General features: G+C 44.3%; 1 protein-coding gene and 1 long non-coding RNA gene across 2 annotated transcripts in view; one reads left to right on the forward strand and one right to left on the reverse strand.

The window, feature by feature from the left end:
* LOC143983127 (uncharacterized) overlaps positions 1 to 23,467 on the forward strand; it is a 71,151-nt gene that overhangs the window by 31,229 nt on the left and 16,455 nt on the right. The window lies entirely within an intron of this gene.
* The window catches only part of BLVRB (biliverdin reductase B), a 36,066-nt gene continuing 35,187 nt past the window's right edge, over positions 22,589 to 23,467 (reverse strand). The window contains exon 5 of the mRNA XM_077482435.1: positions 22,589 to 23,127. Within this exon, the coding sequence (XP_077338561.1) occupies positions 22,979 to 23,127 (149 nt within the window). The 3' untranslated portion in view covers positions 22,589 to 22,978. The remainder of the gene's footprint in view (positions 23,128 to 23,467) is intronic.

Consider the following 23,467-nt stretch of genomic DNA (forward strand, 5'->3'; position numbering starts at 1 on the left):
AAGTACAATGGTGTCAATGTGTAAATGTGGTTTTTATCATACCTTGCGTTTATGCAATCCTATGTGTGCACTTTTTGTCATTTAGTATGCTGTACATGACCTCATAAGGTACAGTAAAAATGTTCTTTGGGATGACTGCTTTTTGGTATACATCTCTCATTTAAAGCGCAGTTCCACCAAAGTTTGAGAGGTGGTCTTAAACGAAAGACGACCTCTCCACCCCTAGTTTTTGGATATTTCAAACTTTTTTTTTACCTTTCTAACTTACCTTTTTTGGAAGTACAAAGAGTACTTCCCATCCAGCTGGGCCGTGGCCAAGGCCGAGGAAGTCAAATCCTCTTCTACGGTAGGAACCCCCCCCCCCATTGTCTTCTGGGACATGCGCGTGTCCCAGAAGACAAGCTGCCCCATATACTCCTCTATATGGGAGGTCTCCACCATGACACAGGTGGTCACTAATGAGAGGTACTTACGGAGGGAGTGGGGTGCTCCACCCAAAAGGATTTGGTCAGAATCCATACAATAGCCAAACAAGATATTTGGGGGTCAGGCCATCTTTATGCTTTTTTTTAGGGTGTGCTTCCCAAATATCTTGTTTGTCTATTGTATGGATTCTGACCAAATCCTGTTGGGTGGAGAACCCCACTCCCTCAGTAAGTACCTCTCATTAGTGACCACCTGTGTCATGGTGGAGACCTCATGTTCTCCCATATAGAGAAGTATAGCTCCCATGGTTCAGAGAAGCAGGATCTCCTAGTGTATGGATTGTGTAGGACCCATTAATCATGGGGTACTTTGTCGCAGTAAGTGGGCTTAAGCACCATATAGAAATATGGTGTGACCAAATCCCCTTATTTTCTGATAATCTTTTTTGAAAATGTCTAGGTGTTTTTAAAAACCCTTGCTGGAGGTAAATGTTAGTTTTTCATATGTGCGCTGTAATATTTTTGTTCTGTTGTGTTGTATTGTATTGCTCCAAATCAGGGACGGTCCCTCGAAATCAGGGACAGTTGGGAGCTATGCTTTAACCCCTTCTTCTCCATGGATTCCAGCACTATCCACGGTAACACTTTGCTAAGCACACATCTTCAGGTATTGGTGGCCCAGGGAAGGTGGTTGGGTGACTTTGAATGTACAGAAAGGGAAAATCCTTGCAGGAATCAGAAGAGAAAAGGACGATGTGATGGGACACAGGACCATTATCCAGGATGATTCATTGGAGGGAGAAAGTGACAGTTATTGAAGAGGCTCTATGGCCTGGGATATAATGCATTTTATTCTGCGGGGACCAGAGAGGAAAGAGCTGGGAGATGGATGAGCTGAAATGTGGGGAAGAGAAAAGCAGAGCGGAGGAGGAGGGGGAGGCAGCTGAAGCATTTCCTGTGGAGAAGCGACTGAGAAGAGGCACGGGGCAATACGCTAATAATAATAATAATACATTGCGAGCCTCGCTGTGCTGCCAGAATAGGACGCACCTTTCTAATGTACAATTAGATCAGGAACACGATGTAGAGTCAGCCATGTCTACTTACTGAATGAGCTTCTTATACTGTATCACTCAATGTCATTATAAATCAGCAAAATGACACTTATGTCTGTTCTGGAGCATGGAGCTTTTATTTCTTTATTTTTAATTATTCTTATTCTCCAAAAATCATCCATTCTATGGGGGAGATTTACTAAAATTGGAGCGTGCAAAATCTGGAGAAACCAACCAGCGTTCAGGTTTTATTGTCAAAGCTTAACCACTTGACCTCCAGAAGATTTACCCCCCTTCATGCCCAGCACTGTGTTACTTCTAAATCATTTGGTGGAGGGGGGATTATTGTGTGGGGTTGATTTTCAGGGGCTGGGCTTGGCCCCTTGGTTCCAGCGAAGGGAACTCTTAAAGGGGTTGTAAAGGTTCGTGTTTTTTCACCTTAAAGAGGAAGTAAACCCTGATGAGTTTACTTCCTCTTTCATTCCCTGCAAAGGTAAAGCATAATGGACTACTATGTTCGTACGTATCTGACTTTTTGACAACAAACATGCAAATTAGCTGTTTTGGAGCAACATCCGACCGGGTGTACGCTCCATCGGGCAAACTTTTTCGGTTTTCATTGGCTGTGCGAACGGACAAACTTTCTGACAACAAAAAAGTCCGATGGAGCAAAGTCTGATCGTGTGTACAGAAAACCATAGGACTTTTGTACAAAGTACAAACAGGCATGCTCAGAACCAATGCAAAAGATCAGACAACAATACAGAAGTTGACCAAAGGTGGCGGTAAAGAGCAGAAAAACCACGTGATTTGGTGAAAGTTGGCTGAAAAAGTCCTGCGGTGTGAATGCAATACAAATTCTCGGCCGACGCCCTTTGTAAAAAAATCCAAGGGAAAGTTTGTACAAAGTCCTATCGTGTGTATGAGGCTTTAGAGTTACAGAGGAGGTCTTGAGCTAGAATTGTTGCTCTTGCTCTAACGCACTCGGCGATACCTCACATGTGTGATTTGAACGCCGTATACATATGTAGGTGCAACTTGCGTATGTGTTCACTTCTGTGTGCGAGCACTTTAAAAGCGGGGTTCCACCCTAAAGTGGAACTTCCGCTGATCGGAACCCTCCCCCACCCTCCGGTGTCACAATTGGCACCTTTCAGGGGGGAGGGGGGTGGAGATACCTGTCAAAGACAGGTATTTACACCCACTTCCGGGCATAGACTCCCGTGGGAGTCTACGCCATTTCCTGTCCTGCCACGCTGTCTGCTGGGACACACACGGGTCTCAGAGACAGCGTGGACAATTCCTATTGCGCTGCGCGACTCGCACATGCGCAGTAGGGTACTGGGAAGTGAAGCCGATTCGCTTCACTTCCTGATTCCCTCACCTAGAATGGTGGCGGTAGCAGCCGAGAGCCGAGCGATCGATCGGCCTCGGCATCGCTGGAACCCGGGACAGGTGAGTGTCCATTTATTAAAAGTCAGCAGCTGTAGTATTTATAGCTGCTGGCTTTTAATATTTTTTTTGTAGGTGGAATCCCTCTTTAAATGTATTTATTTTGTTGTTTTACCTTTATTCTTTTATTTTTACATAATATCTGAATGGTGCCTGTAGCTTTGCAGTTCAAGCAATAAAATGACTGGAGCCAGCGAATACAAAAAGGATGACCGGGCGAAGATGGAAGCTCTGTCAGCATTGAGAGCGCAGCGCTGGAGGGCTTCATTCTAAGGTAAGTCTTGTATAATGTGCTAGTATATGATGCTTATTAGCACATTATGCCATTAACCTGCATGGGACCTTTTTTTTGTGTGGTTTATTACTGCTTTAAGTCAGCCATAGAAGGATCGAATCTCACTTGGTTCAGCAGCGAGCGGCCGAAGTTCGATTCATCTATGGGCAGGCTGGTTGTACTGAATTTGATCCATCGATTGACTTTAGTACAACCAGGCTGATGTGGTTTTTTTTGTTTGTTTTTTTGCATACGATCACTGCCGGCAGTTATAGCCGCTAGCAGTAACCATTGTGTTCTGCTGGCAGGGAAGGCTCTCCGCCAGCAGAACACAATAGTGTTGCTGAAGAGATTCCCCCATCTCTACTGACTGTATTGATAGGGGAACTGAGTGACTTTCTTTTCTTCCAACCTTGGAAGAAAAGAAATGGCTTGCCTTAGTGGAAATTTGCATCCTGCTCTCCCACTTCAGTGCTCTGTGCTGACAGAGCTGAGTAGCAGCCACACCTCTAATCACAAGTATCCTCACACTTATAGCACTGATGAGGAGAGGGGGCATCTGGCCGTTTCTGTTATGAGTGCACTAGGCAGAGTGGTTAGACCAGTGATGGTGAACCTTGGCACCCCAGATGTTTTGGAACTACATTTCCCATGATGTTCAACTACACTGCAGAGTGTATGAGAATCATGGGAAATGTAGTTCCAAAACATCTGGGGTGCCAAGGTTCGCCATCAGTGGGTTAGACTTTCCTGCCTACTGGGTTATGCAGTCTTATTTACACACACACACAACACAAATACTAGCGTGCATAGGTGTGCACAGGGGGTGTGCCTGGTGTGCATGGGCACACCCTAATCACTTTATTCGGTGCCGATTTTCCCTACTGCCTGGGCTTCCCCTAGTGTTGCACCCCCCCCCCCCCCATCACAGTGCTCCTTTCCTCTCCCCCTGGCTGCTGCGGGGGATGTTTCAAGATGCAGAGTGGGGGAAGGGGCTAATCAATATGTAATTTACCGGCCCCTTCCTTTTCTAAATGAACACAGTGAACACACTCACTGTGTTCATTCTTAACTGTGTTTACTATGCTTCAGGTTGTGAATGAATAGGAAGCCGCTCAGCACAAAGCATTTCCCATTCATTCCCTGTCCAGTGCAGCTGAGGCTGCAGAGAAAGGAGTGTGTGTTTGAGCTTTGGGGGGGGGGGGGGGAGGAACGAATGCAATAGGCTTTGCACACCTACAGTGCCATTAAAAAGTGAATACCCCTTGAAATTGTCCATATTTTGTCACGTTACAACCAAAAAAGTAAATGTATTGCCCCCCCCCCCCAGTCAATACTTTGTAGAACCACTTTTGCTGCAATTACAGTCTTTTTGGGGATGTCTCTACCAGCTTTGCACATCTAGATAGTGACATTTTTGCCCATTCTTTGCAAAATAGCTCAAGCTCTGTCAGATTGGATTGAGAGCATCCGAGAACAGCAATTTTCAAGTCTTGCCACAGATTCTCAATTGGATTTAGGTCTGGACTTTGACCGGGCCATTCTAACACATGAATATGCTTTGATTTAAACCATTCCATTGTAGCTCTGGTTGTATGTTTAGGGTCGTTGTCCTGCTGGAAGGTGAACCTCCGTCCCAGTCTCAAGTCTTTTGCAGACTCTAAGGCCACACACACGCGCGGACTGTTCGCCCAACCTTGTCCGCTGAACAGTGTTTGGGCGGACAGTCCGCTCGTGTGTGGGGCTTCAGCGGACAGTTTCAGCGGACAGTTGGACGAACAAGGTCTTACGGAAATTCCGAAAAACTGTCCGCTGAAACAAGGTTTTGGAGCAACATCCGGCCGTGTGTACGCTCCATCGGACAAACTTTTTTGGTTTTCATCTGACTTTTGTTGGCTGTGCGAACGGACAAACTTTCTGGCAACAAAAGTCCGATGGAGCAAAGTCCGACCGTGTGTACAGAAAACCATAGGACTTTTGTACAAAGTACAAACAGGCATGCTCAGAACCAATGCAAAAGATCAGCCAACAATACAGAAGTTGACCAAAGGTGGCGGTAAAGAGCAGAAAAACCACGTGATTTGGTGAAAGCTGGCTGAAAAAGTCCTGCTGTGTGTATGCAATACAAGTTCAGGACCGACGCCCTTTGTACAAAAATCCAAGGGAAAGTTTGTACAAAGTCCTATCGTGTGTATGAGGCTTTAGGTTCTCTCACAAACCTCTGAGGGCTTCACAGAATAGCTGTATTTATACTGAGAATAAGTTACACCCGGGTGGACTCTATGTACTAATTAGGTGACTTCTGAAGGCAACTGGTTCCACTAGATTTTACACTTTCACACTTATGCATTTTTGGTGCTTTTTGCAGATCTGCTCTACAGAACGTGTCCCATAGGAAACCAAGGTAAATGGACTGTAGTGCAAATCTGCAAAAAGCACTAAAAATGCATAGGTGTGAATCCAGCCTAAAGGGGGCTGAATACAAACGCACGCCACACTTTTCACATATTTATTTGTAAAAAAAAAAATTGAAAACCGTTTATCATTTTCCTTCCACTTCACAATTATGTGGCACTTTGTGTTGGTCTATCACATAAAATCACAATAAAATAAATTTACGTTTTTGGTTGTAACATGAGAAAATGTGGAAAATGTCAAAGGGTGTGAATACTTTTTCAAGGCACTGTATGCAGTGGGAAGGTGGAGGAGAAATGATGAAAATGAAGGTTGCTGGTAAAATGTCCATATCACAGAACAGCTACTTCTGTGAATTCATTGGGGCTCTAGATTTTTGCATCCAATCCTAGTGAGCTCTTTCCAGACGATAACATTGTAACAAATGAAAACAACAATGGCGTTAAACACCATAACTCCAATACATAGAGAGGTAATGTGAAAAGACCCCGCGTTGTACATTTCATTAGCAACAGAAGTTGTAACCAATGGAAATATAGACAGGATCAGGATACGTGAGAAGGATTGTTTGCGTCACAATATCTTTTATAATAATGCAGTGTTAGAGATCTGTAGACAACATATTAACAAATCTGTCTTGAAATAGCTTTCCCCTTAGTCACTAGTATGCTAGCAGGAAATACTTTAAAGTGCATGTCGCCTACACAGAGTACAGACAGATTTTGTGGGTGGGACCCGTATTCACGAGAAGAGAGGCGATCGTTCCTCTAGCAGCCGGTAACACGGCGGGCCAGGAAGGCGATTGCTGGAATGGTGTATATTATGCTATGTATACAGAGATATAGCAAAGGGTAGCCAATAAATGGACAGTGCAATATATAATGTACAGATGTAGATTACAGGACAATTAGTATAAACTGTACAGTGTATGCAGAGGTATACTACAGGCTGACCAGGGTAATGTATATAGAGGTACAGCACAGAGTAACCAATAAAAACTGTACAGTGCATGCAGAGGTATACTACAGGCTGACCAGGGTAATGTATATAGAGGTACAGCACAGAGTAACCAATATAAACTGTACAGTGCATGCAGAGGTATACTACAGGCTGACCAGTGTATAATGTATATAGAGGTACAGCACAGAGTAACCAATATAAAAACTGTACAGTGCATGCAGAGGTATACTACAGGCTGACCAGTGTATAGTGTGTAAAGCTGTACAACACAGAGTAACCAATATAAACTGTACAGCGCCTGCAGGAGGTATACTACAGGGTGACCAGTATATAACATCCGATGCATGCACAAGCACAGCACTAGCTAACTAGTGTATAATGCATACAGAGCTACCGCACAGAGTAACTGGTATACAATATGCAATGAATACAGAGGTACAGTTAGGGTTGCCACCTGTTCGGGATTCACCCGGACAGTTCGGGTTTGGAATCATGCGTTCGGGTTTCAGGCAGTCTGAAACCCGGACACATTATTCAGACTAGACTTAGCCCTTGTACACGCGGTCGGACATTCTGACAACCAAATCCGTTGGATTTTGTCCGACAGATTTTGTCCGAAACTGTTGCATACACACGGTCGGACAAAGTTGTCGGAAAATCCGATTGCACATAACGTGATGACGTTATTTCGTTACAATGGGACTATGTTCAGGCTAGTAGCCAAAAGCTTTAGTCTAGGAATTTGATCTGAACATGCGTGGCACTTTGTCCGTCGGAGTAGGCTACACATGATCGGAGTATGTCCGAACGGAGCATTTTGACGGAAACTTTTACGGACAAGTTGGAAAACTTGGTCTGTCGGATACTCTGACGGAAACAGTCCGATGGAGACCACACACAGTCGGATTATCCGACAAAACGGCCCGATAGGACACATTCCGTCGGAATCTCCGACCGCATGTACAAGGGCTAAGACTATGGCTTCCCAGCTGGGTTGCTGGCTGCAGTTGTGTAACCCGAGAGCGTCTGTTACACACTCTCTTTCACACTGACCAAAGCCAGCACTAACAATTACCCCCCCCCCCCCCACACAGACAGGAGAGGAGAGAGGGCTTGATCTGCTCCTCTTCCTCCCACCCCTAAAACTCTGTGTCTGCCCACACTCCAGCAGCCTCCGATACATCTGGATGAGAGGTGCTGACTGCAAAGGGGTGAGTGAGCTCACCATCCATCCCTGTCTGTGACTGAAGTCTCCGCCCTTCTCTCTCCTGCCTCTGAGTGAGTACACTAAAGTAAATCAGGGTTCTCAGAGCACCCTTTACATCAGAATTCCCCTTTAGACCAGAGGCCTAAGTGTACCCCCTTACATCAGAGTCCTCTCCATTCATCAGAGTTCTCAGTATCCCCCCTTAAATCAGGGTTCCCAGAGCATCCCTTATGTTAGAGTTTCCAGAGTTCTCCCTTACATCAGAGTCTGCAGTGTAAGGGAACTCTGCAAGTTCTGAAGTACAGAGGGAACTCAATGGACTCTAACGTAAAGGGGGACTCTTGTGATAACTTAATTTGAATAGAAATGTTATTTAATTGCAAAATATATGTATAGTTCATACTATAAAAAAAAAAAGATTGCTGTGCGCCGCTAAAGTGTTTGGGTTTGACTTGTACAAATTAACCAGTATATAATTTGTAGAACGCATGCAAAAAGGTACAGCACAGAGTAGCCAGCTTTCCCCATACACTACTAATATTTCTGTCTGTGTTGCAGAGCTCACTTTCTGCTTGGTAAAATACTGTCAGTGTGACAGGAAGTGAGGGTAAATCTCTTTAAAGCGGAGGTCCACCCTAAAATGGACCTTCCGCTCATCGGAATCCTCCCCCCCTCCGGCGCCACAATTGGCACCTTTCAGGGGGGAGGGGGGTGCAGTTACCTGGATAATCCAGGTATCTGCACCCACTTCCGGGATAGCTCTCTGCGGAAAGGGGCGTAGATTACGCCCCTTTCCGCAAGTGCCCGCCCCCTTCCGCAAGTGCCCCGCTGCCTGCTGGGAAACACACAGATCCCAGAGGCAGAGGGGACCATCCTTATTGTGCAGCGCAACTCGCGCATGCGCAGTAGGGAACCAGGAAATGAAGCCGAAAGGCTCAATTTCCTGATTCCCATAATCAAGAGGGCGGCGGCAGCACCCGAGTGACGATCTACAGATCGGCTTCGGGTGCCGACATCGCGGGCGCGCTGGACAGGTAAGTGTCACTATTTTAAAAGTCAGCAGCTGCAGTATTTGTAGCTGCTGGCTTTTTAAAAAAAAAAAAAAAAACGCGGAGTCCCGGTGGACTCCCGCTTTAACTGGCACCAGATAGCAATAAAATCTTGACATGGGTTATAACCCTTTCTTACTTAAAAAAATTAAAAATAAAAACTATGGCTACTTTCACACTGCTGCCTTGCAAAAACGCATTAAAAAAGCATACCTGCTTTTACCGCATTTTTTTCACGTTTTCTGAGCATTTTGCACCTGTAAAAACAGGACATACGACTCCAAATCCGCACCAAAAACACGACTCCAAATCCGCACCAAAAACACGACTCCAAATCCGCACCAAAAACACAACCGTGGATGCGTTTTTGATGCATTTTTGCTGGATTTTTGGATGCAGCTTCCACTCATTTCAATGGAGAGGTGTGTTTTTGGTACATTTTTTTTTTTAACACACCAAACATGCACCAAAAATGCCACAAGATCAGTGTGAAGAGGTCCATAGGATTTCATGGTCATGCCTTTTTCTTCTGCTTTTTTTAATGCAAAAGCAGAATAAAAACAGATCAGTGTGAAAGCAGCCTAAGATGTGGTTTTGGTAGGCATAATGCAACTCCTTGCAGAGCTGTTGCATTCAGAGTAATATACAGTATAAGTTATATAGATCTGTAGCACCCTCTTGTTTAGGCAGGGTTGCTCTTAAAATTTACCTGCCAGGTATAGTTGCCCTGGCCAATTGTTGGAGATCAATTGATTTCACCTTAAGTCTGGAATTGCTGCATTTCTCTCTTCTGTCGCTGGGTACTTGGTGACAATAGATAAGATAAGGGCGGTGCAAGGACAGATTAGGAGTAGATGGGGTGTCTCAGCCAATTGGCAGTTTTTTTTTGGCCCCTTGGTTTGCTTGGAGAGCCTATATACTGTATTTGGGTAGAGTCAGGTGATCGCAGTTCTGTGCCACCTGGACGGCTGTCTGGGTGGATGTGTTGTCAGCTGCCCAGGCTGCTAGGCCAGAGTTTGGGTACATCTGGCTGCTAGGCTGTCTGAAGGCCTATCGAGAAGCAAGAGAGCAGCGTAGGGTTGGGACTGCGGATTGCAGTCCAACCAGAAGTGACGGTTCTGCCGGCCAGGGAACCTGTCGTGGTCGGAGGTGGGGAAGAAGCTGTCGCCACTAAGGGACGAACCACCATATTACCAGGGACCACCATGAGTAGCTGAAGCAAGTACTGGTGCGGTATTCTCACCAACCGGGGACGGTGAAGAAATGGGAAACTTCAGCAGGTGCCAAGCCAGGGACCCAGCCAGTGGGGTGACGCTTGAGAAGTATCTGGAGTGCCAAGCTAGGGACCAAGCAGTGAAGTGGGTGTGACGCTTGAGGAAGATACTGAGTAAGAAGATTGGAAGAACTCATGGGATTCAGTGGCAGTAAATCAGCAAGTCTAGTGAGAGAGACTGGGAGCTCAGTGGGCTAAGATTCTACAATAAGTGATTATAGGAAGAGTAAGGGCCGGTTCACACAGCGAGGCGCGGCGAGGCGTCTCCGACTTGCCTCGCCGCGACCTGCGGGGATCTCAGCGGCGACTTGCAGAGGACTTCTGTATAGAAGTCAATGCAAGTCGCCCCCGAAGTCGCCCAGAAGTAGTACAGGAACCTTTTTTCTGAGTCGGAGCGACTCGAGTCGCTCCTCAAAGAACGGTTCCATTGTACTGAACGGGGGCGACTTGCGGGAGCGAGGCGAGGCGAGCCGTGTCGCCTCGCATCGCATCTCTGTGTGAACCGGCCCTAAAGGCGTTCATTACAACTTGTGTTAGGAACCGGAGAAAATGGGGACATAAGGGAGGGGGAAGGAAAGAGGCGAGGGATCTGGTGCATGCAAACGCACTGCATTTGTGACCTGCATTTTGGGGGTCACTAACTTTGTATTGATACCCTCAGCGGACCACAAGGGCAGTGCGATTGGAATGCGGTGCAGGAAATGTACACGGATCATAATGTTTCCGGCACCACATTAGTGTGAACCCAGGCCCAAGGAGAGTGACGTGCACATCTACGTCAAAGTGGAACAACCATTTCTAATTGGGGGTGGGGGCCTTCAATACCACCTTCTTCCGTATACCTTTACATATAATATCTCTACCCCAACGTTTTGACAACAGATCCCACCTTTAGACATGTAAATTGAGAAACTAACACCTGTGTAGGCTTCCTGGCACCAACAATGGGATTATGATTATGGACCGGGCAACTTTCACACCTCCCAACCTGCTTTCGGACAGTCAATATTTACAGATTCCATTGTGATTAAATGAAGGTGTCCTAAAGTGTTAATAATGTTGGGGTAACTTCCTGCCAGGAGCATACATACAGGGGTCAAAATTGCGATCCGACCCAATGCTCCAGTGGGCCTGTGCTCCCCCCTGTACACCTGAATAGTAGGGGAGCAGCGGTGGCATATAGAGGAACCGATCCCTTCAATTTTGATGGAGGGGGATCAGTTCCTCTACATGCCACCCTTCCTATCCACCTCCTGCTGTGATCTCTACTGACCCCCCCATCCCCTGCAGTGCTGCTGGCCTCCCCCCTCCCCTTTCCCACCATCTGCTGCAGAGAATGCTTTCAGGATGAAAAGCTATAAAAGGGGCCGGTAAACTTGTAATGTACTGGTCCCCTAACCAATCACTGACTCTGTTCATTCAGAACCGAGGCATAGCAAACTGTGTTGCTTGTGAATGAACAGGAAGCTCTGTACAGAGCTATTCCTGTCCCTTCATTCTGTGCAGCTGAGGCTGCTGATATAGAAGATTGAGGACACAGCCCTCAATCTCCATCTGTGTCTCAAAGGTGGAACATCAGAGGTCTGATTAGACCCCCCGGATTTTTTACCAAAGCCCCCCCAACAGGGCTCCTAAAAAAAAGAAAATGTTACAAAAATTGTAAAATAAATACAATGGTAATAAAATAATTAAAAAATAAAAATAAACCAAAAAAAATAAAAACTACTGATACCAGCAGCAGAACTTCCAGGGTCACAAAGGTCGAACTTGCAACCAGGCCCTGGCGTTCCATCACAGTGGGGGGACCCAGGCCAGGGGGTGATTGGGGCCCTTTATGGTTTCTTTCACCGGGGGCCCTGAAGGTTCTGTTCCTGACACTCTAGGAATGGAAGAAGTGGCTTGGTAAGTGATGAAATATCTTCAACATTACAGAACAAGTCCAGTTGAACGTCACAACTACTGGATATACTGCACCATGATCTGAATAAATGAGAACCTTCACAGACATGGTATACTGTACACTTCTGAAGACTTTCTCAAGCTTATAAATGTAAACCCAATCACTAAAAAAACTTTAAACATGTTATGCAATTTTAAAAGTTGCAAAGTTAAAGTGGTTGTAAACCCTTACAAACCACTTTGACCTACAGGTAAGCCTAGATTAAGGCTTACCTGTAGGTCCAAGCAATATCTCCTAAACCTATATGGTTTAGGAGATATTTGGCCGAAAACATGCGCCGTAGACAGCGGCGCGCAGGCGCACTGAGCGCGGCATTCTCAGCGACGGAGCTGCCGTGCGTGTCAGCTCCATTGCGCATGCGCGGGAGTGACGTCATTGCGGCTTCGCCGAATGACAGCGGCGGAACTGCGAGACCCCACCAACAAGATGGATGCGGCGGACTACAAGGGACAGCGGTGACTTCGCTGGCTCCTGTGTCAGGTAAGTGACACATAATGGGCTACTATGCGATGCATAGTAGTCCATTATGCTTTGCCTTTGCAGGGAATGAAAGAGGAAGTAAACTCATCAGGGTTTACTTCCTCTTTAAAGTTAAAAGTTTTTCAGCTTTCATTGAAATAATACCCAAATGAACCTTCTTCAGACACTTTGGGTAAAGGGAAACTTCAGTCATCTTTTCAACTTTCCATCTACCAAATAGTCTGCCCTTGTTGTTTTAACTTTAAAATAGTAAAACATTTTTTTTCTGCCAGTAATTATGGTAAATTATACAGCCCACTTCCTGTTTGTCTGGTAAAAAGTCTAGGCTTATGACATCATGTACAGCTCTATCTCCCACTCTTGTAAGAGTTTGTGGGGGGTGAGCCATAAAGAGGGCCAATAAGAGCTGCAGTGCTGAAGGTCTGCCTCTGTGTGTCTGTGTAGATCCAGGAAGTGAACAGACAACAGCTTCAGCTGCCCACAGTTAAAATGGATGCTGCCAGACTTAGTGGAGGGAGATTTCTACAGCATATTTGGCAAGTACAGAATCAGTATATATAAAATAATATAAGTGTAAGTGCAGCGCTACGTGAAAACAGTTGTATAAAAATAGGACCATGTCATAGCAAATCTAAGAGTAAAAAAAATGTCAAATGTATAAACATAAACCTTATATACTCTTAATAAACATGCAAATATATGTATTGTGAGGGGGTTCGCTCGGTAGCGGGTGTGTGTGACCCCCTGGATGGGTTCACAACACAAAGTCAGGCACAGCAGACAGCGGTGTAGGTGCAAAAAACAAAAGATCCGGTTTATTTAGGCTACATGCAGTGATACATATAACAGCCAAACAAAATAAAACAAGAAAATAAATCCTGGTCAGCTTGACCTCTAACTACACACGTAGACTCCCTGTCTAACAACTGGGTGCAGCCTTGTGCTGCCCCAGTCCCTGTCTCTATTGTAGGGGTTTGCCACACAGGCATTAACTCACCGCACAGAACAGATCTCAGACTCCCCAGTCTATACACACAAAACTGGTTCCAGGATGGAGCATCTCCCTATGCATGCTGGGGTTTTTTGTAGAGGTCTTAATGAGCCCACTTACTACAGCTGGGCTCATTAACTCTTCCCCTCTAATTGTAAAAGTCTGCATAAAGCCTGAATCTAGGACACACATATTTCCCATCCTGAATACAACCAGGTGATTTTACCTGTGTGCTGCCACAGTATATAAAACACTTGAAACAGTCCACAACATGGTGGCAAGTGAAATGAATAAAGTCCATGGGTGGCAACTGGAATATAATTTAGATCCTGATGAATTGATAGCCTCTTTGGGACATCGGTGGAAAAAGCATTTGTGAAAAGTTGATGATAGAAGCAAAACCACCACCAACATATGGAAGGCTTACCAGAGCTAGTGGCCTCAACCAGGCATACGCCTACCGAGTCATCAGGGCTTGTGGTGCAACCGCATCAATAAACGAGCATCCACGTCTGAAACTAATGGCACCAACGGATGATGGTCACACTGTCATTCAGATGGCTTCCAACAGAGAAGGAAAACTCAAAGGGGGGTAGACCAATTCTTTCCCGTGTGCTCACAAGATGCGGCCAGAAATGAAACAAAAGTTCCACATGGTGTAAATCCACATAACAATTGATATTTATTTAAAAGTAAGAACACTCACATTTTTGGTAGATAAAAAGCGCTTATTGCACAGACTGTAGGTTCACGCAATGACATCAGCAGGACTCGTGTCGACGCGTTTCATCTAAGTGGGTCGATACATACGCAGACATGGTCGTCTGGCAACCATACTACAGAAATCAAGTGTGGGTAGCAAGCCTCACTTTTAGACGGCCAGTCTCACCGGACATGGCGCTAGAAGTGCTTAATGAACAGCCGACACTCATTCACGAGCGTACGGACGTTCGCTACTGCATCATCACACTCAGAGATCCAAAACATCAGCGGGTCAAACCTCGCTATGGAAAAGCGAGGCTGGCCCGCATCTGCCATATCATTGGCTAGACGCTGCCGATATTTAATACGATGGTGATGGTACATAGTATGATGGTGACCATTGCCATAGAAAATGCAGAGTGATCATTACCATAGAAAATGCAGAGTGATTACCATAGAAAATGCAGAGCGATTACCATAGAAAATGCAGAGTTACCATTACCTTACCTGATGTTATCCCAGCGGCCTACCCATTTCTCCTGGGGGTGGTGCAAGTGGCGGCAGGGGGGCGGTGCTTATTGTATATTCGCACTATAAGATGCAAGGACATTTTTATACATAAAAATCATTGAAAAAAAAATGGTTCACCCCCAGGCCCTTTGGATCTGGTATGAATATTAAGGGGAACCCTGTACCAAAAAATAAAAATAAAAACAAATTGCATGGGGGTCCACCCAAAATTCATACCAGGCCCATATCTGGGCACGCAACCTGGCAGGCCGCAGAAAAGGGGGGGGGGATGAGAGAGCGCCCCCCCCAAACTGTACCAGGCCACAACATGGGGAGGGTGTTTTGGGGTCCCACACCATGTAAAAAAAAAAAATTTGTCGCAGGGTTCCCCTAATATCCATACCAGACCTGCTGGCCGATTAATCAATTATGAAAATAGTTGACAACTATTTTCATAATCGATCAATTAGTTGTTTCAGCCCTACTATATTGTAAAGTATTGGGACGCCTGCCTTTACATGCACAAGAACTTTTAGTCTTCTTCCGTAAGTTTCAATATTGAGTTGGCCCACCCTTTGCAGCTATAACAGCTTCAACTCTTTTAGGAAGACTGTCCACAAGGTTTAGGAGTGTGTCTATGGGATTGTTTGACCATTCTTCCACAAGCGCATTTGTGAGGTCAGGCAATGATGAACAAGAAGTCCTGGCTCACAGTCTTTGCTCTAATTCATCACAAGTGTGTTCTATCAGGTTGAGGTCAGGACTTTGTGCAGGCCAGTCAAGTTCCGCCACCCCAAATTCGCTCATCCATGTCTTTGCGCACCAGTGCGCAAAGCAAGGTCCAAAGTCACGTCAGAACAAGAAGGGGCCATCCCCAAACGGTTTCCACAAAGTTGAGAGCATGAAATTGTCCTAAATGTCTTGGTATGCCGACACCTTTAGACCCTTTTCACCAACTGGGCGCTTTTCAGGTGTTTTAGTGCTAAAAATAGCACCTGTAAAGCGCTGCTCAAGCCACCCCAGTATGAAAGCCGATTGCCTTCACACTGGGGCAGTGCGCTTTCAGGACGGGAAAAAAAGTCCTGCAAGCAGTATCTTTGGGGCAGTGCGGGAGCAGGGTATACACCGCTCCTAAAACGCCCTGCCCATTGAAATGAATGGGCAGCAATGCCAAAGCACCTGCAAAGCGCTTAGGCAGCGCTGCAACACGGCACTATTAACCCTTTATTCGGGGTTAAAAGTGCCCTGCTAGCGGCCTAAAAAAAAAGTGCCGATATAACAGCGGTACCGCCAACGCCCGCTCCAGTGTGAAACGGGTCTAAGGCCGTGTACACACGGGCGGACTGTATGGCCTACTTAGTCCGTCATACAATCCGACGGACAGTCCGTCATACTTTCGAATGAACGGACTTGACCACACATGGATGCACAAACAGTCCGTCGAAAGCTTGCGCGATGACGTGTACAGCACGTATGACGGGACTAGAAATAGGAAGTCCAATACACAGCAATGCAACCTTCCGCCGTGTAAATCCTTTCTGAGCATGCGCCATTCTTAGTCCGTCGAACTAGCCTACTCACGAGCGGATTGTCCGCTGAAACCAAAGTATGACGGACAGAATTACGGAAATTCCGAAATACTTAGTACGTCAGACTGCACGCTGAAAAAGTCAGCTGAAGCCCACACACGAGCGGACTGTCCGCTGAAATGTGTTTCGGCGGACTAAGTAGGCCATACAGTCCGCCCGTGTGTACGCGGCCTAAGAGATTCCCCCACTGACAGCTGAAATGTAGGGAAAAAAAAAAGAGCTGGCAACTATGGCGCAGGGATCAACCTTAACAACCAATGACTCATTCAGCTGTCAGTGGGGTTCCCCTGTTGACAACTGAAGTGTAAAAGCCACCGCAATTGGAGCAGTCAAAAAATAAAAATGTTAATTTTTTTATTAAATGTTCTCTGTTTAACCCCTTAACAACCCTAAAGTTAAGCTAATCAGCCTTAATTAACTTCTTATTCTCCTTAGCCATTTAAATTATTGTTTTTTGATGAGCACAAAAAATAAAAAATAAAAAAAATAAAAAAGGAAGAAAAATAGAAATTGGACTTTTAAAGTTGTTACTATAATCCCAATGGGAAAATAAGGGGTCTCACATTATAGTAAAATATCAAAATGTATTATAAAACACGTAAAAAGGGGAGTACATAGACATGTCTGATTGGTGCAAAGTCCCATATGTGGTGCCACGCTCTGCAGTAGTATTCGAATTTCTTTGACAATATTATTTTACTGCTTATTTTTTTCACTTCTACAGTGGTGTGAAAAAGTGTTTGCCCCCTTCCTCATTTCCTGTTCCTTTGCATGTTTGTCACACTTAAGTGTTTCGGAACATCAAACCAATTTAAACAATAGTCAAGGACAACACAAGTAAACACAAAATGCAATTTGTAAATTAAGGTGTTTATTATTAAAGGTGAAAAAAAATCCAAACCATCATGGCCCTGTGTGAAAAAGTGATTGCCCCCCTTGTTAAAACATACTATAACTGTGGTTGTCCACACCTGAGTTCAATTTCTCTAGCCACACCCAGGCCTGATTATTGCCACACCTGTTCACAATCAAGGCATCACTTAAATAGGAGCTGCTTGACACAGTAAGGTCCACCAGAAGATTCTTAACCACTACAATACAGGGCACTTTCGCCCCCTTCCTTCCCAGCCCAATTTTCAGCTTTCATCGCTCTAGCGCTTTCAGTGACAATTGCGCGGTCATGCTACACTGTATCCAAATTAAATTTTTATCATTTTGTTCGCACAAATAGAGATTTATTTTGGTGGTATTTATTCACGACTCCGTTTTTTATTTTTTGCGATATAAGCGCAAAAAAGCGGAAATTTGGAAAAAAAACAATATTTTCTTTTTTCTATTTTAAAAGAAATCCAATAAAATCACATTTTGTCATAAATTTAAGCCAAAATGTATTCTGCTACATGTTTTTGGTAAAAAAAAAATTCCGTTAAGTGTATAATAATTGGTTTGTGTGATCACGGACATATGTACGCAAATGATCATGTACATATGTGTGCAGGTGATCACGTACATATGTGTGCACATAATCATTGGGACAAGTGATTTTAGTGGGACATATGTGGGGGACATGTTTTTATTATTAGGGACATGTGTTTTTATTTTTTGGGGACATGTATGTTTTGGGGACATGTGTGTTATGGGGACATATGTGGGGACTGTGTTTACACTGTGTGGTGTGTTGTGTGTTTACACTACACTGATGATCAGTGAGTAAAAAGCTGTAAAAAACAGTTCATACTCACTGATCATCACCCGGCTGCAGCAATCTGCTCTCCTCTCCTCAGTGATGACTTCTGTGTGAGGAGATGAGGAGCCGATGGCCTAGCAACCGGCTGTTTGTTTACATCACATGACGGCCGTGATTGGACACGGCCGTCATGTGATCAGGAGGGCCAATCACAGAGCCCTCCTGCCGATCTGCGATGCGCTGTGTCCCGGGCGCATCGGGATCGCGCCGCTGTGCGGGCACGCGCGCGCAATCCCGCTCCTCCTGATGGACGTTCCTGAACGTCCTATCAGGAGTAGACGGCTCCCACCCGGCCGTATATGTGCATTGGCCGGGTGGGAAGTGGTTAAAAGCTACACAGCATGCCGAGACCCAAAGAAATTCAGGAACAATTGAGAAAGAAAGTAATTGAGATCTATCAGTCTGGAAAGGGTTATAAAGCCATTTCCAAAGCTTTGGGAATCCAGCGAACCACAGTGAGAGCCATTATCCACAAATGGCGAAGACATGGAACAGTGGTGAACCTTCCCAGGAGTGGCCGGCCGCCCAAAATTACCCCAAGAGCGCAGCGACGACTCATCCAAGAGGTCACAAAAGACCCCACAACAACGTCCAAGGAACTGCAGGCCTCACTTGCCTCAGTTAAGGTCAGCGTTCATGCCTCCACCATCAGGAAAAGACTGGGCAAAAATGGCCTGCATGGCAGAGTTCCAAGGAGAAAACCACTGCTGAGCAAAAAGAACATCAAAGCTCGTCTCAATTTCTCCACAACACATCTTGATGATCCCCAAGACTTTTGGGACAACATTCTGTGGACCGATGAGACAAAAGTGGAACTCTTTGGAAGGTGTGTGTCCAAGTATATCTGGCGTAGAAGGAACACTGCATTTCATAAAAAGAACATTATACCAACAGTAAAATTTGGTGGTGGTAGTGTGATGGTCTGGGGCTGTTTTGCTGCTTCAGGACCTGGAAGACTTGCCGTGATAAAAGGAACTATGAATTCTGCTGTCTACCAAGAGATCCTGAAGGAGAATGTGCGACCATCTGTTCGTGTACTCAAGCTGAAACGAACTTGGGTTCTGCAGCAGGACAATGATCCTAAACACACCAGCAAGTCCACCACCGAATGGCTGAAGAAAAACAAAATGAAGACTTTGGAGTGGCCTAGCCAAAGTCCTGACCTGAATCCTATTGAGATGTTGTGGTATGACCTTAAAAAGGCTGTTCATGCTCGAAAACCCTCTAATGTAACTGAATTAGGACAATTCTGCAAAGATGAGTGGGCCAAAATTCCTCCAGGACGCTGTAAAAGCCTCATTGCACGTTATCGCAAACGCTTGGTTGCAGTTGTTGCTGCTAAGGGTGGCCCAACCAGTTATTAGGTTTAGGGGGCAATCACTTTTTCACACAGGGCCATGATGGTTTGGATTTTTTTTCACCTTTAATAATAAACACCTTCATTTACAAATTGCATTTTGTGTTTACTTGTGTTGTCCTTGACTATTGTTTAAATTGGTTTGATGTTCCGAAACACTTAAGTGTGACAAACATGCAAAGGAACAGGAAATGAGGAAGGGGGCAAACACTTTTTCACACCACTGTATTTTATAAACTATTAATGATTAAAAAAGGTTTTTTTTTTGTTTGCTTTGTTCGTTAATATTTTTACACCTTTAACATACAGTATATTTACACATTTCACATTGAAAATAGCATAACATTAAAAATAAATAAATACATACATTAAAAAAAAAAAAAAAAAAAAAAGTGCATCAGTGTATCCCTAATAATAATAATCTTGTTTTTCTGGCCCTATAATTATACTCTGGCTAGTTCACAGTTAAAGCGGTTGTATACCCACTAAAATTTTAATTTTTTTACTCACCTGCAAAGGAAAAGGCATAATGAGCTAGTATGCACTGCATACTAGCTCATTATGAAATACTTACCTTAGAACGAGGCCCCGACATCTGGCCCGATCCACGTCGAGGGAGCCGACATGTGCCCTCAGCGATTCTTCCGGGTATCGCGGCTCCGGCGCTGTGAGAGACCGGAGCCGCGATATCGTCACAGATTTCTTTCTGGCAGGGTCCGGCGTCTGCCGGACTTTCACCCGAGAATCCCCTGTGCGCATGCACCGCTGCAGTCAGTGGCGCATTGCGAGGGGAATATTTTCTAAACTGTACAGGTTTAGGAGATTTTTTTTTACCTACAGGTAAGCCTTATTATAGGCTTTCCTGTAGGTAAAAGTCCCAAAATTGACTATACAACCACTTTAATGGTACTGGTGGTTTGCAATATCATGGTATATGTGTGACACTATGGATAGCATCCATTGCTCCAGGAGGTAAAGTCAGGTATGTGTAGAGGAGTTCATCTACAAAGCTTTTACATCAGAGCCAGTGCCACAGTGTGATGCATTTTGGAGAGAAAAAAAAAACTCAAGCATGTTTTAGTGCAACCAATTTATTGCAATTTTACACCAATACCCACATTAGTATTCACTATTGTATTACATTTCTTCACTTAAACTTTGCACAGCTGCTGTATATAAGGCACTTTAACATGTTAAAGTCCATTTTCAAAATGTAGTATATGGTGGGCATATCATTTTGGCAGCCATTAATGCTGAGAGCACAGGCCAGCTATTCAATAGAAACCATTGGCATCATTGTGGAGATACACAACGTTACTGGTAAAATTGAGTGGCTAAATATCCTTTCAGCCTACAAAAATAGTTAAAAGGGGAATCCCACTTTTTAAAAAAAATTAAAAAAATCGTATAGCATATAAACGCTATTGACAGCTATTTGGTGATTCCAGATTTTTAAAACGACCCTTCCAATCTGAAGCTACAACCAAAGACTGTCAAAAAATTCAATGTAATATGCCAAACTGGAGGAGTTATGTACAACCTTGGTGGACAGAACACCCCCAGAAATATAAATTTCCTGCTTGTGTGATTGGCTCACTGATTTTCTTAGACTTCTGTACTAAAATACATGTCATTTTAGGCATCCTCTGTAATAGGAATTTCACTTTTGGTAAGATACTCCCTAAGGGCCCGTTCACACCATATGCAGTCCAATGCGTTTTTTTTTTTACCTGCATCAAAGACACGTGGAAAGTAGGTTATATGGTTTCCAACGGCATAGTTCACACCAGTCAGGTCAGTTCCATAAAAAAATTAAAAAAATAGAATATGTTGCATTTTTTGCTGAACCCCAATACAGTGAAAAAAAAAAGAAGGAGAAGGAGGAGAAGGAAGAAGGAAGAAGGAAGAAGGAAGAAGGAAGAAGGAAGAAGAAAGAAGGAAGAAAGAAGAGAAAGAAGAAGAAAGAAGAAGAAAGAAGAAGGAAGAGAAAGAAGAAGAAAGAAGAAGAAAGAAGAAGATCATCTGGAATGTATTTGGAAAGGCATCTGGAGTGCCCCTAAGGGCTGGATCACATAAGATGCAGTCCAGTGCGTATTTATTCTGCATTAAAAATGTATGGACTGTGTTTAACATGGATTCCAATGACCCTCGTTCACACCAGTGCAGTGCGTTCCAGGACAGTCAACAAAAAAAGTAGAATATGTTGAAATTTTGTCCGTATAGAATGCGGCAAAATGCATTAAAAATGCACCGGAATGCACACGTTCTCCATTGAGATCAAGGAAAAAATAAATAAAAATAAAATAAAAAAAAGGGAGGGGAAAACCACACTGGATTGCATCAAAAACGTGCATGCAGAAACGCATCGGGAATGCAGAAATTTTGGTGTGAACTGCCCCAAGGCTGCATTCACACATTCTGCGATTCTGCTCGCAATTTCAAAACACCCAGGTGTGAATGACAAATTGCACAAGGCCCATTTCAGATGACATTTGTTTGAATGGCACCTAAAAATGCGGTGCGGTTCTGCCGCGATTATCACGTGATAAATAGTGCTGCAATCCGCATTGTGTGAAGCTTGACGCCCAGAAGGAGCTCCTGAACTTTTTTGGGGCGACGAGCTTCATGTGATGCGATTTGCCATGATTGCCGCATATTTATCGTGCGCCAATTGTCAGGGGAGTGACGATCGCCAAGTGTCCTTGAGTTGGGCTTTAAAAATTTATCTAAAACCAAGAACAGAAATTTATAGGTTTGCAGCCTATTAGTTCTTAGTTGTGGTGGCTGCATTAGCTTTCCTTTTTAAGACTTTTTTCCCCTTTATTTAAAATTTCTATATGGCTGGTAATACTGCCAATAACACACTTCCTTTATTTTGTGACAACCATATTGAGCGGCATTGTCACTCTAGTACAGGGAGTGTGTTGAGACTACATAACTTTGTTGAGACTATGTAACACCTCCCTTTCTTCTCCAGAACTGGGGGAGTTGATTTGTAGTTCACAGAGATGTTAGGGAACAGCTTACCGAGAACAGTTCAGAGGCCGAGAGCACAGGAGGTTATCAGCTCACAACATTTCTGGCAGGAGGAGAAGCTGATTTTTTTGCACTTTTTGAACAGATAAATAAACCACTGATAGAGTTTTATTATAACAGGCCAAAAGGAAGCAAACACGATGCGTTTATTAATAGAGATTACATACATTTTAATTACTAAAAGGCATGTTGACACAGCAACTTTCTTCTTTAGAACACTGAAAATGCACAAGATGGTTATAATGAACCAGACTCTACATACAGGAAATCAGGCTAGCAAGAGCATAGTGGAACAAACATTTTTTTAAATGCACAGCAGAAAAAAGGTAAGATCCCGCTACAGTGTTTGTTGGATCACCGAGAAAGGATTGTTTTTTTTCTCTACAAAAGTGGAGTTGCACTTTAACTTATTATGGCCGACAGGTAGAGTTTAAGCTTCTACAGGAATTACCGGTACTTTGCGTTCCTTAAAGCATACAAGCAGCAGACGGAGCAGTTAGTAATTCTGGGATAGTGTGACGCTCTTCCCATCGTATTCATTGGTCTTCAGGCACCGGAGGAAGAAGTGGCTGAGGTCATGAGTGGATATCACATTACCTCCGTGTTCTACTGACACTTTGTAATCTCCTGTCAGGGGCTTATCAGCTGTACACAGAGTAACAGACAAAAAGTAACAGTGTCAGGCACACAGCTCCCAATAGAAATGAAGTCACCATGTCAATAGTCTGTTAACAGGTTCAATTTACAACACCTTTCTCCCAATAATAATGGCGAATACAGCGACTGGAGCTTCAAACTTTTAGAGTATGAGAGCCACATTGTGCATTTAAAAAATATTCATGGGGCAAAAAATAAAAAATACGTTTATAAAGAGTCCCTCCTAGTATTCAGGAGGTGCCCATCAGTGCCCCCTCCCCTTTACATTCAGGAGTGCCCATCAGTGTCCTCTCCTCCTAACATACAGAAGTGCCCAACAGTGTCCTCT

The sequence above is a fragment of the Lithobates pipiens genome, unplaced genomic scaffold (assembly GCF_037356315.1).
Source record: "Lithobates pipiens isolate NorthernLeopardFrog02 unplaced genomic scaffold, aLitPip1_a1.2 Scaffold_1, whole genome shotgun sequence".
Taxonomy (NCBI): domain Eukaryota; kingdom Metazoa; phylum Chordata; class Amphibia; order Anura; family Ranidae; genus Lithobates; species Lithobates pipiens.